The sequence below is a fragment of the Xenopus laevis genome, chromosome 2S (assembly GCF_017654675.1).
Source record: "Xenopus laevis strain J_2021 chromosome 2S, Xenopus_laevis_v10.1, whole genome shotgun sequence".
NCBI classification, from domain to species: Eukaryota; Metazoa; Chordata; class Amphibia; order Anura; family Pipidae; genus Xenopus; species Xenopus laevis.
Genome location: NC_054374.1, coordinates 66,031,965 through 66,050,070, shown reverse-complemented (window position 1 = coordinate 66,050,070; position 18,106 = coordinate 66,031,965). Strand labels below are relative to the sequence as shown.

The following is an 18,106-nucleotide window of genomic DNA, read 5'->3' as shown; positions in this document are numbered from 1 at the left end:
CTTAACACTCTTGATCAATGAAGAACTTCCAAGGCATCTCTTAACCTGGAAAGGTTAACAGCTCCCCCTCGCAACTCTGCACAAACCCATCCAAATGCTAATCCTAAAGTAAAACCTACATACATTTCAAAAAAGCCATTGCATTCCTCTCAATGCCAGCTGTCCAGAATTGGCTTGTCAGTTGAGAGGACAGTATACTTCTTTGGAACCATCATGTGGTACTTTATACTTAATTGGCCATACAGTTTACCTATTATACATATTGTAATAATCAGAATCACCTGATTTATGGAAACTGGATATACAGCTCTCAAAATTTACAAATTTACAATTTATTGCCACACAAACGTCTAAAGTGCAATAACTTATTCTCCGTTAAATGGATGCAGTTATATGACTTATTTTATAAAACCAATTATTCTGCACAGACCAGTACAGACCTGATTTTTCTTTTAAAGTACTGTGTTAAAGGAACAGTTCAGTGGTAAAATAAAAACTGGGTAAATAGATAGGTTGTGCAAAAAATTTTTTTATATAGTTAGTAAGCCAAAAATGTAATGTATAAAGGCTGAAGTGACAATGTCTAAAATCTAACTAAGCAACTTTCTAAATACAATCAATTATTTACTCTGTATGGATTTTGGAAAAATAAAGTTTCACTATTCCTCTCTCAGCATCTGTTTCTCCTCGTTCTGTCTTCATTCAGGAGTTGGGTGTCAGATGAATGATCCAATATATCTTATAGGGGGGAATCCTTCTGCCTAGAAGATGGATTACAGCTCACCCTATTACAATCACCAGACATCATGTCTGTCTACATGCAGAATTTGTGCAAAAGGCAGTTATTTTGTTAGATTTTCTTTGTAATGGAATCAGTTATTTGAGAGAATCTTTCATTTCTTTTCCATACACTATTATAGAAATATACTTTGTACTATAATATCTAGTTATTACTTAGCAATTTACAATGGACAGAAAATAACTCCATATCAAATTCCTTAATTCAGCAGATACTGCCATATATTCCATGGCATTATGCTAAAACATGACTGCCATCTACTGGACTACTTTCAGAAGCAAGATTTGTTTCAGTCTAGGGAAACACATCCTATTATGGGCAAGAACTCCATGAAAAAGTTCAAATAGTTTTCTTGAAAAAAAGTTTTCATAAATCATGGTTATGTCTGCAAATTGAATGTAGCCCTTCCAACTGCAATTATGCTTATGTGACACAGTACAGAACAGGCAGATCAAAGAGCAAAGCATCATCCTCAGGTTGCACCACTGAAAGCTACATTCCATGGCCATGCATTTAAAGGAAATGCCTTTTAAATAGAGTTTAATTCACTTCTCTGTTAATAATTCACAGGGAATCATGGGCACAAGTTCCGCTGAACAGAAAGCAACATATCTGCATTGTTTTGCAATAAAGTGCTTTAACTCTTTCAGAAAGTAAAAACCTAACACCACTTCTTTGTGACTCCTAAAAATGCAGAGTAAAGGGGCCTAAACCAAAAAATTAACTTATGTGAACTTATCCAGGGTAGAACATACATTATGGGGCCGATTCACTAAGCTCGAGTGAAGGATTCGAATGAAAAAAATTCGAATTTCGAAGTATTTTTTGGGTACTTCGACCATCGAATTGGTTAAATTCGTTCGAATTCGAACGAAATCGAACGAATCGAACGAAAAATCGTTCGACTATTCGATAGTCGAAGTACTTTCCCTTTAAAAAAAACTTCGACCCCCTACTTCGGCAGATAAAACCTACCGAAGTCAATGTTAGCCTATGGGGAAGGTCCCCATAGGCTTGCTAACCTTTTTTTGATCGAAGGATTTTCCTTCGATCGTTGGATTAAAATCCTTCGAATCGTTCGATCGATCGAACGAACGTTTAGCGCTAAATCCTTCGACTTCGATATTCGAAGTCGAAGGATTTCAATTCGAGGGTCGAATTTCGAAGTATTTTTAACTTCGAAATTCGACCCTTAGTGAATCTGCCCCGTAATGTTAAAACACTTATGTAATTCAAGTGTACCATTAGCCCAGAAAATTCAGAGAAATATCTGAAAATAAGCCAAACCAGCTTAAAATGAAAGACTGACGCTAGGGTTAGGGATTGCCTGTGTGAATGAGCTGTTGAGTGATTGAAACGTGTAAAATCTGAGTGGTCAAATTACACTGAACTGGGTGTATTTAGCTGATCAACCTGACAACTGCTGTCAAATCCAAGGTTGAATTGTGAGCCCATGCATGTTCCAGGGCAGGTCACAGACCAATGATGCTTTCCAGTTACAAATACCAAAATTGTATTCTGGAATGATAAAAGAAAACTAAGATACTTACACTTGCCCATGTGTTTCAATTTATCTCTAAATAAGGCATCTTCAGATACAGTACTGTTAGAGTCACAAATTCCTGAAATGGCCTGGAATTCACCTGCTGAAAAATAACAACATTTTGTTAGACTACTCAGTATAATGCCATACACAGGTCATTACAAAACATTTCTCTAGCCTTCTTTAATACCCAGCTTACAATAATTTTGCTTTTGCTGACTTTATTAACATATCTGCCTTGTAAACTCAATTATTTTCCAAGAGAAGTAACGAGTAAGATACATCTATCCACCCTGCTTCATCGGATTCTCAACTGGGAAGTCCAGCTTCCCTGAACCAAAATGGGAACATTCAATATTTGTGAAGCCTTGTGTGCGAGTGAAGAAGGTATTTGGATTCATGTACTTGTCCCTGTCAATATTTAAAGTGTGAATCTGGTGATGTATGTTTCTGTCTGTTTAGCATTAGCAAATGAAAATTCCCCCTAAGGCAATAGAGAACTTTTTCATTACTATTAAGTTAAAGGTCTAGTATTTAAATACACATACAGCTTGAAAGTTCTATTTGTCTATTGTTTTAATCACAAAAAAAAAATATGGTTTATGTTATTTCTTCAGCTAAACAAGGCAAAATGGGAAACTGAAGCTATTCCATGGTTGGTCCTTGTAAGATAGCTAATTAGAATACCAGTCTACAACCCTCCTTCAGTCTCCCATTTTTGCAACTGTTTTGTTAGGGTAAGGGCACATCTGGCGATTCGGGGAGATTTAGTCGCTGGCGACTAATCGCCTCTTCTTTGGGGCGACTAATCCCCCCCGAACGGCTTCCCATGTCTTCCGCCGGCTATAATGAAAAATCGCCTGCGGCATGGCACACGCGGCACTTTGTATTCCAAAATCTCGCCGAAGTTTCCTCGTGAAGCAACTTCAGGCGACTTTGGAATACAAAGCGCGATTTTTGATTATAGCCAGCAGAAGACAGGGGGAAGCCGTTCGGGAAGATTAGTCACCCCAAAGTAGAGGCGCAGGCCACTTAATGTCCCCGAATCGCCAGGTATGCCGTTACCCTTACCATTATACAGGGGGCTAATCTGTGCACCAGTGATCTAATTATCTATCTAATAATAGGGCCAAACATGGAGTAGCGTCAGTTCCCTGTTTATCTCAAACATTACAAATATTTTTTTTTTTTGTGATTAAAATAGGCAAAATGTACAGACAGTGCCCTATCCGTTAAACATATACTGAACAAAGGGGCTATTCTGTCCTTTTAAATGTCTGACCCTTTTATCAAACAATTGTACAAAAAAAGTACTTATTCCAATAAAAGATCTTACTGTGTTTCACAATATACCTGAGTTAAAGTAAATGTAAGAACTGTTTTTTTTCCCCATTCTCCTAGCACAATGTACCTGTTAAAATGATTTTAAAGACAGGAGTACAAAAGAATGTGTTTCTATCATGTTTTAATGCCAAAATTAGACTGTACTTTGTTTTACTATTAATAAAGTTAAGCATGTCGCTGGTGAGGTCACAGCATTTTATTCACATATAATTATCGGTTACCCCAGATTTATCAAATGTTTTATTCATTTTTATAATCTTGTATTCATATATTTTTACTTCACTAACTAAGGCATACATCTCTACCTATGTTTTTCTTTTTGTTTAGAAACGCCTGGGAGCCAATGGGAAGAAGTGGGGCAGGAAAAGATGGTACTGAAGGCCATGTGTGGAGAATTGGTATGGAGCTGGGGTGCAGGATATTTAAGGAAATGGGTGAGTAGGAACTTCCTTTGACCTACCTGGGGTGGCACAGGAACAGCACTTGACAGAGTCCACCCTCCTCATATGAAAGTTAAAAAGAAAGAGAGGTCACCAAGGTCGGACTGGGCTGGCGGGACACCGGGAAAAAACCCGGTGGGCCAAGGCTCTTTTGGGACCTGCCGGCCCAGACTCGCTCCCTGCACTGCCGCTGCTTAGCTCCCTCTCTGACCCCACCCATGACGTGCAAGTAAAGGTACACACAGGGGGGGGGGGTGGCTTGGGGAGCAAAGGGGGCTCTGCGCCCCCCCAGTCCAACTCTGGAGGTCACATTGGAGGTCAGAGTTGGAAGTGGAAGTATTAAGGAAGGATCGATAAGTAAAGGAAGGGGGTTGTCCTTAATATGGTACAATGAGTTAGTAGATGGAGTATTCAAAGTGAAAGGGGCTGGTTATTATTAAATGTTAAAAATGGCAGAGGTCCTGGAGAGGAAAGGAATGAAGGTTTGGTTTGATGGTGCCCCTTAAAGGCAGCATGACAGAGCTTCAAAGCAGGGGGGATATCATTGAGTTGTGCATTGTGGCTCATGTGTAATAAAAGATATGTGGGTATAAGTGAAATTAAATCAATAAACATAATAGTTAGAACACTTGCCCAATGTTATTAGGTTGTGTTTAATTGCATGTTGTAGCATATTATTTTAAGATGTAATCTGTAATATTCAGATGCTGTTATTATTATCAAACAGAATATCTACCAAACAGTTCGGTCTGCTTTATTGGGGAAGTTTTGGGCTGCAAAAGTGGGAGACAGGTTTAGAGGGATGTGTTACCAGTTATGAACTAGGATAATACTGTGAAACTGTTTTTATTGTAGTCACAAAGCCTTAACTGTGGCCACCCTAAAAGCTTTAAAAATATTGTAGTAGATTATAAACGTGCACACATACAAGCACAAATATATGTTTCAGAACCTTCACTCAAAACAAGGGGTATCAGAGCAGGGACAGCAAATGCAGTCTCGTACAGTCACTTGTGAAGCAGGTAATCTTACCAGATATTGAAGGGCAAGAGCTGAAATCATTATTGACGTGACTACTGTTAGACTTGGATTTTTTTGACTCATATTTCAAACGATCTTCAAAAAAAGAAATAAAAAGATAAAAGACATTAGAAAACACAAAACGGTTATATTATACTCAAGTACAAAAATAGTCCCTGCTTTACGGACAACGGCAATTTTGAGTATTTTGTCATCCATGGCAATAAACAGCTCAAAGGGATTGGGGTGTATATAACCAGGGGAGAAAACTCTGATCCACTTCCCAAAATCATTGTGTGTTGACAGGCAGGACAGGATGGCATGATTACGAAAATTCATACTATTGCTTTCAACACCAAACCATTAGGAGTGGTTGTGGGGCAATAGCCTAAACAGTTATCAAAAATATCGTTAGGCTAAAAGAGCAATTATATTTGTACTGCTAGCAAGCACACCGTGGGGCATATTTATCAGTGTGAGAAAATATGAGATTGCCTCTTTCTGCCAGAGTGAATTTCTTCTACTTTTTACTAATCATCTGTAAGGCATTTAAGTAACTTATATAATAAAAAAGAAAATGTTTACTTTTACCCCCTAAAAATCACATACTGTAGAAGAGAAGAGCGAGTGACAGAATCTCATTCTGGTGGATGGTGGGAAACTCTAGTCTTACTATCTGTGAATTGTTTATCAAGCTAAGCTTAGCTAATAACACACAACTATGAACCAACTGAAACATCTTCCACTCCAAAGTTATATTTACTTTTAATATGTTGAATCTAGTTATAATGTTTTACAGTTTTCAAACTACCATGTAAAGTAGAACCCTCATTTTAAATTTTTTCCAGCAAGAAAAAAAATGGTGTAAAAACAGAAAAAAATGTATTATGTATAATATATTGGTGTGACCAAAATGGTGTAAAATGAGGGGTAAGTTTCACTGTATTTGACGGGTACCATGTATACATCAAACAACAAATCCTAATGTTTCAAAGTAGAGATGGCATTTAGAATTACTGTTGCACCTAATGGATTTTGGTATAAAAGGCAGGCAATTTGAACAGTCATGAACTGAGCATCGTACCTCTTTCGAGTGCAAGAAGAAATTCTCTGTTTCGTTGAAGCTCCCGCATAAATTCTTCATTCTGTAGAAAAAGGGCAATTCGCTCATCTTCCAGGTACTGCTTTAATTTCCTTTCCTGGTCCATGGATTGCTGTTCCTTTTTGGCATCCTCACAGTGAACATTAGAAGGACCACTTTGGGAACTCTAAAAGGATGTTATGAGAGAGCTGAAATTCATTGTTATAGGAAATGCTGTTGGACATTTTGCCATATTTGATTTAACTTCTATTAGAGAGAAAATATAAAGGGGATTCATAGCAGCAGAATTAAAATACTAGCTACGGTTTACATAATGCAGTACCATTCGTTGTCAGTCAGATACCATACTGTGAGACACAGATCAAAGGGAAACCCAAAAATATATAGCATATTTCGTGCTTACATCTACAGTCTACAGCTTGTGGAACATAAAGGGTTAAACTGCTACATGTTAGGTAAAGGAAAAAACGTGTGTGTTCACATCATTATGCAAAAAAGAAATCATCCACGCCTTACCTTGCTCACCCAAGCCCACTATATTAATCATGTAGGCTCCCATAAAATACAACAGAATTGTAAACTCGAAATGTTATCAAATTTTTTAATTTCTTGTTAAAGTACTGTAGTAGCTAAGATTATTTTTGTTTTTCTATGTAGTGTGCATCCATTACAAAAATACTAAACACTTGTTTTTATAAATATAGCTGCAATTTGACGGCAATGGTATGCAAAATATTAAAGGGGGCAGAACATAAATATATAAATTTAAAAAACAGAAGTAGTCTTCATTTACAAAGTTTTATATTTCACAAATGTATGCAAAATATTTTATTTGGCCAAACTACCCTTAAATATTCTTTTACTGTAATCCATGCATGTTTTTAGTGTCTTCCTTAAAATGTCTGTTGGTCTGTAGGATAAATAACATATGGAATATCTAATTCAATTATCTGTGTCTTGATTACATCTTTTCTGCACATGACGCGAGATAATCATAATTAATCCTCAGGAATATAGAGAATCCTATTAATAGCAGAGCACTATACTGTTTCGGGGAAAGTGATACTGACAAAATGTTAAACAAATGCAGTAAAGCCTGTCAGGATATGAAAACAAATGTTATGGCATGCAATATAACCATTCTAAGTATTTATAGAAGCTAAATCAGCTGGATCCAAGGGTTTTTTGTTCAATCATGTGTATAACCTTTCATACAAAACAACCAGTTGTATATTACTATCTTGTGGCACATTCACTTGGCCAAAGCCTTGGATTAAAGTTCCAGTATAGATATGTTCATGCTGCAAGTCACAATGAAAACATATGTGCTAAGTAATGTCTACTGGCAGCATCTAGTTATTTTTTTCTTTTTGATATAAATAAGACAGCAGGTGAGCTGAGAAAATGTAATAATAGTACCCCTAAGATACTTTAAGTAGTGAATGGCAGAATAATAATGAGAGGGTCAGAATTTATTAATCTCTGTCTACAGAAGAAAAAAAAATCTGCTATATCCCATTATATTGATTATAACGAATAAGGCTAAGGCGCACCAGGTGGTTTTCTGTTAAAATATCAGTTTTTCCCAAAACATTTCCTGTTGTCTATACAATGGGAAAACCTTTTATAGCCACATTATAAGTCTTCCCTAAACACCGCGAGAACCAACTGTGGCTACATCAAGAAATGCACTCAATTCCAGCCATTTTAATGCAAGTCATTTAACAAAGCAAGTACTTGGCTTAAATGCTTCTCTAAAGGGCACACAATAGTGCCCTATGGATTTACCAAGCACTTGCATCTGGGGGCATTGCTGCGCTCTGCATCTTGGTGGGCGCAAGGCAGCCCTGTCTGCTTGCCATGGGCCCCTCCCTAAATTACACAGGTAATATCCCTAGGCCCAGTAAAACGGGAGTAACTTGATTTAGAGTGCATATTTACTATTTACCCTTATCAAAAATGTATTTTGAGCTTCAACAAGTCCTGCTTGTCTAGTTGAAGTCTCAATACATTTAAGAAAGTCTAACAAGATTGTTGAAAGCTGTACAGTTGGTGTATTTTCTTTTTTTATTATTTATTTATTTATTTTAACAAGCAACAAAACACAAAGCATAAATAGAAAGATGGGAAAGTGTTCAAGGAGAAACTCAGGCAATTCTTTCAAATACATTCTGCCATGGCACAGTATAGCTATGCACAATTTTACCAAAACACCTTCATAAAGAAATATACTCCTTTTGATCATCAACTTGGATTATTACCTGAATAGTATCCATCTGTTGGGGTAAAATGCGTAGAAAATCATCTGGTAGGTTGCCCACTAAAGGAGGATTCCATCTTCTGCACCGTTTTGCTACTTGTGGGCCACTGGAACTCATCAACACATCAGTCCTACAAAGATATAAAAAACATTTATATTTATGTATATAAGAATAAAACAGAGCATAGCACTCGTCAGGTCTTTACAAAATAAAAAAGATTTTCACTGGCACACAGGATTTTTAGCTGCAGGGCAAGCCCTTGCAATTTTTTAATGCAGTGCAGGTGCAAAGTTTCGGGGCCACGCCCCTTTGTCAAGCATCGTTGTGCACCAGGTGACAAGTACAGGAAGGGTGGTGTTGGTGTGCGGTTAACCAAAATTTCTTGGCTACGGAATTTTACCGGCCTGGCTGGTAAAAATGATGGCTGATCCCAATGTTTAGGGGAAAAAAAAAATATATAGGAAGGCCGGAATTTTTTTCCAGAAAAGGTGGTTACAGTAGATGAGATATATTAAGATGTTGCCAAAGCTTTTAATGTGCTGTATAAATGCTTTCTGTCAGCGTTGCTGAAGCTGTATGTACATAGGTAAAAACATCACGGAACCCAGAACCCTGGTGAACTACATTTAAAAGTTGACAGTTCTGCAGACACCCCTAGGTCTGGGCCATCTGTGAGTCTATCAACCCAGTGAGAAGTGGGGAAGGCCTGATGGAGAAAATAAAGTGATGGCACGGTCACAGTTATGCATTTGGAATTTTCATGAAGTAAAATCTTAAATGCTTAATGTGACTAAGTTAGGCACATCCATTATGGAGAATTATTACTTAGGGGTGGATAATAAACCTATAACAAGCAATTTCTAACATCAGTAAAAAGTGCCAGCAAAGTACTGCTACTGATTACAGGACGTTTGACCCTCTGCATTGTTCCAAACAATGATCCCTGCTGCCTGCCTTCTGAACTTTTGCCTGAATTCCTGACACTTATTCGTAATCCCTCTGGCTACTGTGAACTGGACTTTGTTATCTAGTTCTTTCTCCTTTAGGGTAAGGTCAAACTGGGCGAATTCCTCACGAGCCAACTTCGGAATATGAAGCGACGCTTGTGCCATGCCGCAGGCGATTTTTCATTTTAGCCGGCGCAAGACAGAGATAAGGCATTCGGGGGGATTGGTCGCCGCAAAGACGAGGCGATTAGTCGCCAGGCGACAATCTCCCCAAAATCACCCAGTGCGACCTTACCCTTGTCTGGACTTCGTCATCTGAGCCCTAAGGCCCTGACAGCAAGGAAGCAACAAAGAACATTTTGGTCACTGTTTCTTAATTGTCAAAACCAATAGGATAAGCCTGGTTACAAAACTTGACAAAAATGTTTTACTCCCAAAACATTTTCAAATGCAAAATTTTTTCTCACTTTCTTCAGTAAGGAAGTTGGCAAGATTTCACTAAAATTCTCAACATATATTTTTCCAGAACTGGAAAAATCCATCTCAAAAGAGAGGAAAAAAACATCACAATATACTTAGTCATTGAAATGATTTGCAGGTAAAGTGGCAATTTATGGTTTTCTTCCAGGTATCAATGGCTATTTTCTATTCCTACTAGGGATGCACCGAATCCAGGATTCGGTTCGGGATTCGGCCTTTTTAAGCAGGATTCGGATTCGGCGAAATCCTTCTGCCTTGCATATGTAAATTAGGGGTGGGGAGGGAAATCACGTGACTTTGGTCACAAAACAAGGAAGTAAAAATGGTTTCCCCTTCCCATCACCAATTTGCATATGCAAATTAGGGTTCAGATTCGGTTCAGTATTCGGCCGAATCTTTCGCAAAGGATTCGGGGGTTCGGTCAAATCCAAAAAAGTGGATTCAGTGCATCCCTAATTCCTACTTACTCAAAAACCACTGTAATGCACTGAAATAAGAAACATTCATGCTTCCATAGTTTATAAATAGAGCCCTTTGTTCTTGAACTCATGCCTTACACTGTTTCACATACACTGATATATTTAAGGAAGGTTAAATAATGTCTTGATTAACTTTCTGGAACAAACTGAAGTGCCTACACTTGTTATTAGAAATCACAAGACAAGGCAGTTTTCCACTTGATCTAAAAATATATCTACCAAGTTTCCTCAAAGCACGGTACTGGTTTGAGCAAGTTGTGCCTTTGACAAGGGCACTTCTTTAATAATAAAACATTCCCGACAACTGCTTAGTGACTTCAGCCCATTGGAATGCAGAGATTTAATCAGAAAAGAAATAGCTGCAGTTCTGCAAAGCTCCAGTGTGTGGCACAGTGTGTATGTAATTATACTGAACATGCTATAGTCAACTCAGCACACTAAGCTTGTTTCTAGGCAAACATTAGATTATTTGATGTGCATAACTGAATATTCATTTGCTGCTTGTGTGTGTGTTTTAATGTGAAAGACGGAGGAACTTTTTAGAACATAATTACAAAAAGCTTTAAAAAAAAAAAAAACAATAATTTGAAAATGCTGAAAGGGTCATGTCTCAGAACTGACTTCTTTTCATCTATATGAATAATGTACACAAATAAAGCAAAAAGCATACTGCCTGCAAAGCAACCTGTAAACAGCTTCTGCGATTTGATATTTGTAATATTTACTCTTGGATATGAGTAGGGAGATGTGTGTGTTTGTCACTGAAAAGGATTTTAGAATTTAACTCAAACATAATGCATAAATGGATGCCTACGCACAAATTTTCCACTGTGTAGATTTAATATAGCTTTTGAGAACCCAGAAACCTTTTAGTGACCACTCCGACACTGAAAGAAAGATTGCAAATGTTATGGTTTGAAATGGTGTGCAGTGTATGTAATAAAATGTCTTACTGAAAAAGTTATGCTTGTGCCAAAGACTACTGCTCCTTCAAGCATGTCTTAAAAGCTAAACTAAGCCAGTTAGTAAGCCTTACATACTAAAAAGGAAACACAAATATGCATAAGACACTCTTCTATGTTCCATTAACAAGTGTACAGGACTATAGGGTCATTTACGACCCCAAGCGCAGTTGCACCCCCAAACATTAAACCCCATGCTCTTCACACTTCTGCATAGCTGTGCTTGGTACCACTCAGTCCTGCCTGTCTTCCATTCAAAATTGACTGCTGCTGCACCTATTGATGCAAGGGAACCCTAGAGCTACTGCCAACTCCTAACCAGGCGGAAGTTACAAGCTTCCATTTGCACCCATTGTTCATAGGGGCTGCGCACTTGTGCCTAAAGTATTGGACACAGACATTGTATGCGCACAAAACCCAGTTGGAAAGAATATGGCGCCTGTGCTCAAAATTGCATTTTGCTCACTGCACTTAAATGAAATAAATGACCCCTTAGGAGTTGTTAAGACATGGAACAGCCACAGAAGCAATCACAGCTTGACTGTGGCCTAATTTTTGTGTTGGTCCACCAACACTAGAGAAAATGATATTGAGAGCCCACTTGGACTGTGTCTCTAACAAATAGCACTGAATCTTGAATGTAACTATACTTTCTATTTAGTTATATTATTTTATTGGTCCCTTTTTGTTTTATTATTGCATTGTTCATTGTACATTTAATCGATACATTTGTTATCTTTGTCCCTGCTGAGCAGAATCCCTGAATTTCGTTAAAGACAGCTGTTAGAATTGATACAATAGTTGCTAAATATTCCACAGGTACTGCTGAGAAATGTATCAACTAAAGGCAGCAAATTGTAACAGTTCAGAATGCATCTGAATCACTGAACTGCCAGACTGAAACACTAGAGACAGGAACATTAAACTTTAAACTCACATTTTGGGAAAACTGTAAAAAATAAAACATGGAAAGCAGTTGAAAAAGAGTCTTTGTTTAAAGGAACAGTTACACCAAAAAAATTCTAAGTAAAAAATCCCTTGTAATCCCCTCCACTAATACTACAATCCTGAACAAAGTTCACAATTTTTAATGCTCTCTTCTATATCCTACGTGTGCTTCCACATCTCCCAACCCAACAATCTTATCTCCTTGCGATGATTTATTTCTGTAAGTGCTGAGGGGTGAAGGAGTCGCAATGATGGGGGTTTCTGTGGTCCTTAGAAGATTTATGACTGATCCTGGTGCTGCCTTTACTGATCGCAGTACTTATGGAAACAAATCATGCTGAAGGATAACACAGGCATGCTGAAAAATCCTTTCAAGTGAGGCAGTAACTGGCTTCCGGTTTTAGAAGTGGGGCAAGGAGACCTGGAGCGCGAACGTAACATGTAGCAGAGGGCATGTCTATATTTTTTTCACTAACCTCCTCCCTAGGCTTATCTTTGTGCTCAGACTCCCCCTCTCACTCCAATGGTAATGCTCTGGATCTCATATTTACCAGACTCTGTTCAACCACCAATTTTACTAACTCACCATTTCCCCTCTCTGATCACAATATGCTCACATTTCAACTCTCACTAACTCCCTCCTCACCCCCTGCTATTCCCCAAACACGTACCTACCGTGACTTGCAAGCTATAGACGTGTCACATCTCTCTTCTTCCTTTGACTCTCTTCACTCTAATATCTCAGCCATCTCATGTCCTAATGTGGCTACCTCTGTCTACTATAGTACTCTCACCACTGCCCTAAATGAGCTTGCTCCTTTAAAAACTAAACGTTCTAGACCCAAACCACTTCAACCTTGGCATACTGCTCATACAAAAGCGCTCCAAAGACACTCACGTGCACTTGAGCGTCGCTGGCGCAAATCCCGTTCAGAATCAGACTTTTGGAGCTACAAATCTGCCCTGCGCTCCTTTAACACCAGCCTCTTCCAAGCCAAACAAACATACTTTACTTCACTCATTAACTCCCTTTCTAAAAAACCAGCACAACTTTTCTCCACCTTTAACACTCTCCTTTTCCCTTCTCCACCCCCTCCATGCACATCTGTCTCTGCTCAAGATATTGCTGAGCACTTCAAAAACAAAATTGACACTATCAGAAGGGACATTACACTACTCAACCCCCCTAGACTTCCACCACCCTCCCTCCACACTCCCCAGTCCCTCCTGTGCTCCTTCACCCCTGTCACTGATGAGGAAGTCTCAAAGCTTCTGGCCTCTTCTCACCTTACCACCTGCCCGCTTGATCCAATTCCCTCAAAACTTCTCCGCAATACCAATCCGTGTCTAATCAAAGCCTTAACTCACCTATTTAATCTTTCCCTCTCAACTGGACTGTTTCCTTCTCAACTAAAACATGCTCTTGTCACCCCCATCCTGAAAAAACCCTCTCTTGATCCCTCCAATCTTGACAACCTCCGACCTATCTCTCTGCTACCTTTCATCTCTAAACTACTTGAGCGCCTAGTCTACAACCGACTTACCTCATTCCTCTCTGACAATAACCTGCTGGACCCCCTACAATCTGGTTTTAAGCCACAACACTCCACGGAAACTGCCCTGACTCGACTGACTAATGACCTTTTAACCGCTAAAGCCAACAATCACTTCTCACTACTAATACTGCTTGACCTCTCAGCCGCATTTGACACTGTAGATCACCCTCTCCTCCTCCAGTCCCTCCAGTCACTTGGCCTTCGTGACACAGCCCTGTCTTGGTTCTCTTCTTACATCACCAATCGTTCCTTCAGTGTCTCCTACAATGGAGTAGCATCTTCTCCCCTACCTCTTTCTGTTGGAGTTCCCCAAGGCTCTGTCCTGGGACCATTACTATTCTCCCTCTATACTTCCTCCCTTGGCAAATTAATAAATTCTTATGGTTTCCACTACCACCTCTATGCTGACGATACTCAGATCTATCTCTCATCTCCTGATCTCAACCCAGAACTCCTAACTCGCGTCTCCTCCTGCCTGTCCGCTATCTCTACCTGGATGTCTCAACGCTACCTTAAATTAAACCTCTCTAAAACTGAAATGGTTCTCTTTCCTCCAACTAACAACAGTAGCATCCCCGAAGTATCCATCATAGTTAACAATTCCACTATCACCCCCTCTCCCCAGGCCCGGTGCCTTGGGGTTATCCTAGATTCTGCCCTGTCATTCACTCCTCATATCCAGTCACTTATTAAATCTTGTCACTTCCACCTAAGGAACATATCCAAAATACGATCATTTATCACCCAAGACGCTGCCAAAATTCTTATTCACTCTCTCATCATATCGCGTCTAGACTACTGTAACTCTCTTTTAATTGGCCTCCCCCTCCAGAGACTGTCACCTCTCCAGTCCATAATGAACACTGCTGCGAGGCTCATACACCTCAGCAACCGCTCCTCCTCTGCCTCGCCATTCTGTCAATCCCTGCACTGGCTTCCGTTACCTTTCAGAATCAAATTCAAATTAATGACACTGACTTTCAAAGCACTTCATAACTCTGCCCCACCCTACATCTCTAAACTCATCTCTATATACTCACCCACTCGCTTACTACGCTCCTCTACTGACCTGCTACTCAACTCTTCTCTCATTACCTCCTCACATGCTCGCATTCAAGACTTTGCAAGGGCTGCACCCCTCCTCTGGAACGCTCTCCCACGGTCTGTCCGACTTTCTCCCAACCTTTCTACTTTCAAGAAATCTCTGAAAACGCACTTCTTTCGAGAAGCCTACCCTCACTCTGCTTAACTACCAAACGCAATACCACATTTCTCACCCACTTAATTCGATCTTGCCCTCTCCCACACCTTGTGTATTACTCCCTTCCCTTTAGACTGCATGCCTATGCATAGGGCCTTCCTCACCTTTTTGTACCTGTATTGATTGTGATGTTTGTTACTCCATATATTCTATGTATGTAATTCATGTGATGTAGTTGTATAATCACATTTACTTTACAGTGCTACGCAATATGTTGGCGCTATATAAATACATGTTAATAATAATAATAATAATAATATCGCCCTATATGTAAAGTCACTGCACAACCGGAAGCAGAATGTTTGCAAGGTATTTTTGAATACAGAATTATAATATTTAACTTTGTGCAGGGTGAAAGTGTTACTAAACGAGATGACAATTTTTTTTTACTTAAATTTTTTTTTGTGTGTTCCTGGTCCTTTAAGGTGAAAACAACTGAACTGAAAAAAGTGTTTGGATGGTGAAAAACCCCTTTAAATCTTAGTTGGCATCAAGTACAAGGTACAGGTATAGGATCTGTTATCCAGAAACCCATTATCCAGAATGCTCTGAATTACAGAAACACTGCCTCTCATAGACTCTATTTTTAATTGATCCTTATTGGAAGCAAAACCAGCCTATTTGGTTTATTTAATGATTTTACATGCTTTTCTAGTAGACTTAAGGTATGAAGATCCAAATTACAGAAAGATCCATTATCCAGAAAACCCATGATCCCGAGCATTCTGGATATCAGGTCCCATACCTGTACTGTTTTATTATTACAGAGAATTTTTTTTTTTTTTTTGTAAATTTCAATTAGTTAATAAAAATTGAATCTGCGGGAGATGGCTTTTCTGTAATTTGGTGTTTTCTGGATAATGGATCCCATAACTGTACCAGGGATTTTGCTATATGCATGTGAGCCAAAAGGGGATAGGGACCTTTGAATCCTTGGAATCAGGTATGTCTGTTTGAAATAATTCATATTTATTTTCTTTGCAGCTTTTTCATGGGAGTACAATTTCCCTGTAACTCTAGAAAACGTAAAAGCATTATTTTTCAAATACTCTTCATGTCTTCAACTCCAGGTCATCCCAGTTTGGCTTCAGTCCAACATACCTTACTGTTCCAGCAGTGTAACAGTATACAATGAGCTGTGGGACATGTACAAGTTACAGGAGCATTTTTCCTTGGATTTGCAAAGGCATTTGATACATTTGATCGTGTCATCTGGCCAAGTAAGTTTCAGTGATCAGGAACATGTCCCAAAGCCATATCTAATTCCACTACTATCTGTCAGAACAGGCGAAATGGGGGTAAAAAGTCACAACGTTTGTATCAGCGAAAAGTCGCATGCAACAGAAATGAGGTAAGAGATAGAAATGTCTCATGCACGCTGCGTTTGCATCCGACAGTCGTGCCGCGTCGGATCAACGCTGTGACTTCATCTGACATTTCTATCTCTTGCCTTATTTCTGTCAGATGCGACTTGTCACAGGCGTTTTGTCGCCTCACATCGGATCGCACCAAAAACGTCCATGTAGTCCTACCCTTAAAGGGATACTGTCATGGGAAAAAAACTTTTTTCCAAAATGAATCAGTTAATAGTGCTGTTCCAGCAGAATTCTGCACTGAAATCCATTTCTCAAAAGAGCAAACAGATTTTTTTATAATTAATTTTAAAATCTGACATGGGGCTAGACATTTTGTCAATTTCCCAGCTGCCCCAAGTCATGTGACGTGTGCCTGCACTTCAGGAGAGAAATGCTTTCTGGCAGGCTGCTGTTTTTCCTTCTCAATGTATCTGAATGTGTCTCAGTGGGACATGGGTTTTTACTATTGAGTGTTGTTCTTAGATCTACCAGGCAGCTGTTATCTTGTGTTAGGGAGCTGTTATCTGGTTACCTTCCCATTGTTCTTTTGTTTGGCTGCTGGGGGGAAAAAGGGAGGGGGGATGATATCACTCTAACTTGCAGTACAGCAGTAAAGAGTGATTGAAGTTTATCAGAGCACAAGTCACATGACTTGGGGCAGCTGGGAAATTGACAATATGTCTAGCCCCATGTCAGATTTCAAAATTGAATATAAAAAAATCTGTTTGCTCTTTTGAGAAATGGATTTCAATGCAGAATTCTGCTGGAGCAGCACTATTAACTGATTCATTTTGAAAAAATATTTTTTTCCCATGACAGTATCCCTTTAAGGACTAACATTATGCAATTTGATTGACTGGTCACTGGATTTGACACACTAGCATAAGTCTCATTAGGAGCCAGTTTAAATATCACTAAGGTTTTGGTGGATTGGATAAAACTGGAACAATGATAAGAAACCCACACAAGAAGTGGGTCAAACACACTTCATGCATACAGAATAAAAGACCCCCAGTGTTAACAACTGAGTTATCCGGGTCATGCAGTTCTTATCTGCATCTGCTTTCCAGCAACCATACCCCTTACATCTGTCAGAAAGTCATCCACAACTTTTCATCCTGAGTCCTTATGAAATTGACCCTTATCTTGCGTACATGTGATAGGAACCATCGATTGTAAACTCTTCTTGGGCAGAGAACAATCAAGACCGTCTCTGTAGAATATGTCATAAAATATAAATATTTTTAAAGAGTCATTAAATAATAAAGACTATAAACTGCATCCTCAAGTTAAGTGTGACCTTTATCAATAACTTACCTAGGAGGAGGAGTAGGTGGTGTTTGTGGATTTGATCTGTCAAATGAAGGCATGTCATAAGCAGGAGGGGAATAAACTGGAGGAGGTTCCTCATCAGAGCTATCCGGCTCCAAGGTTCTTTCCAAAATCTGTAAATATATAGAATAATGGTCAGACATTAAAAAGTAGTTTATGCAAGCCCAGAACTAGGCCTTGGGTGCAATGAGGGAGGGGGTGCAATTGTAGGGGAGTTATCATTTGCAGGCCCGGATTTACAAACGGCGCGTCCCGAGGCCGTCTCCGCTCCCCCCAT

The 18,106-nt window shown here is 39.2% G+C and overlaps 1 protein-coding gene across 7 annotated transcripts in view; it reads right to left on the bottom strand.

Annotated features, from left to right (window-relative positions):
- Positions 1 to 18,106, bottom strand: part of cuedc1.S (CUE domain containing 1 S homeolog) — a 77,300-nt gene that overhangs the window by 20,394 nt on the left and 38,800 nt on the right. For 6 of the 7 annotated variants that reach the window (XR_005965675.1, XM_018248471.2, XM_018248469.2 and 3 more), the window contains 5 exon segments: positions 17,815 to 17,942; positions 8,510 to 8,639; positions 6,231 to 6,414; positions 5,159 to 5,242; positions 2,350 to 2,445 (listed from right to left, as the gene is read on the bottom strand). Coding sequence is in view for 6 of the 7 variants with exons in the window: in XM_018248471.2 (XP_018103960.1) it covers positions 2,350 to 2,445; positions 5,159 to 5,242; positions 6,231 to 6,414; positions 8,510 to 8,639; positions 17,815 to 17,942 (622 nt within the window). In the remaining variant the exon portion in view is untranslated. 7 annotated transcript variants of the gene reach the window in all.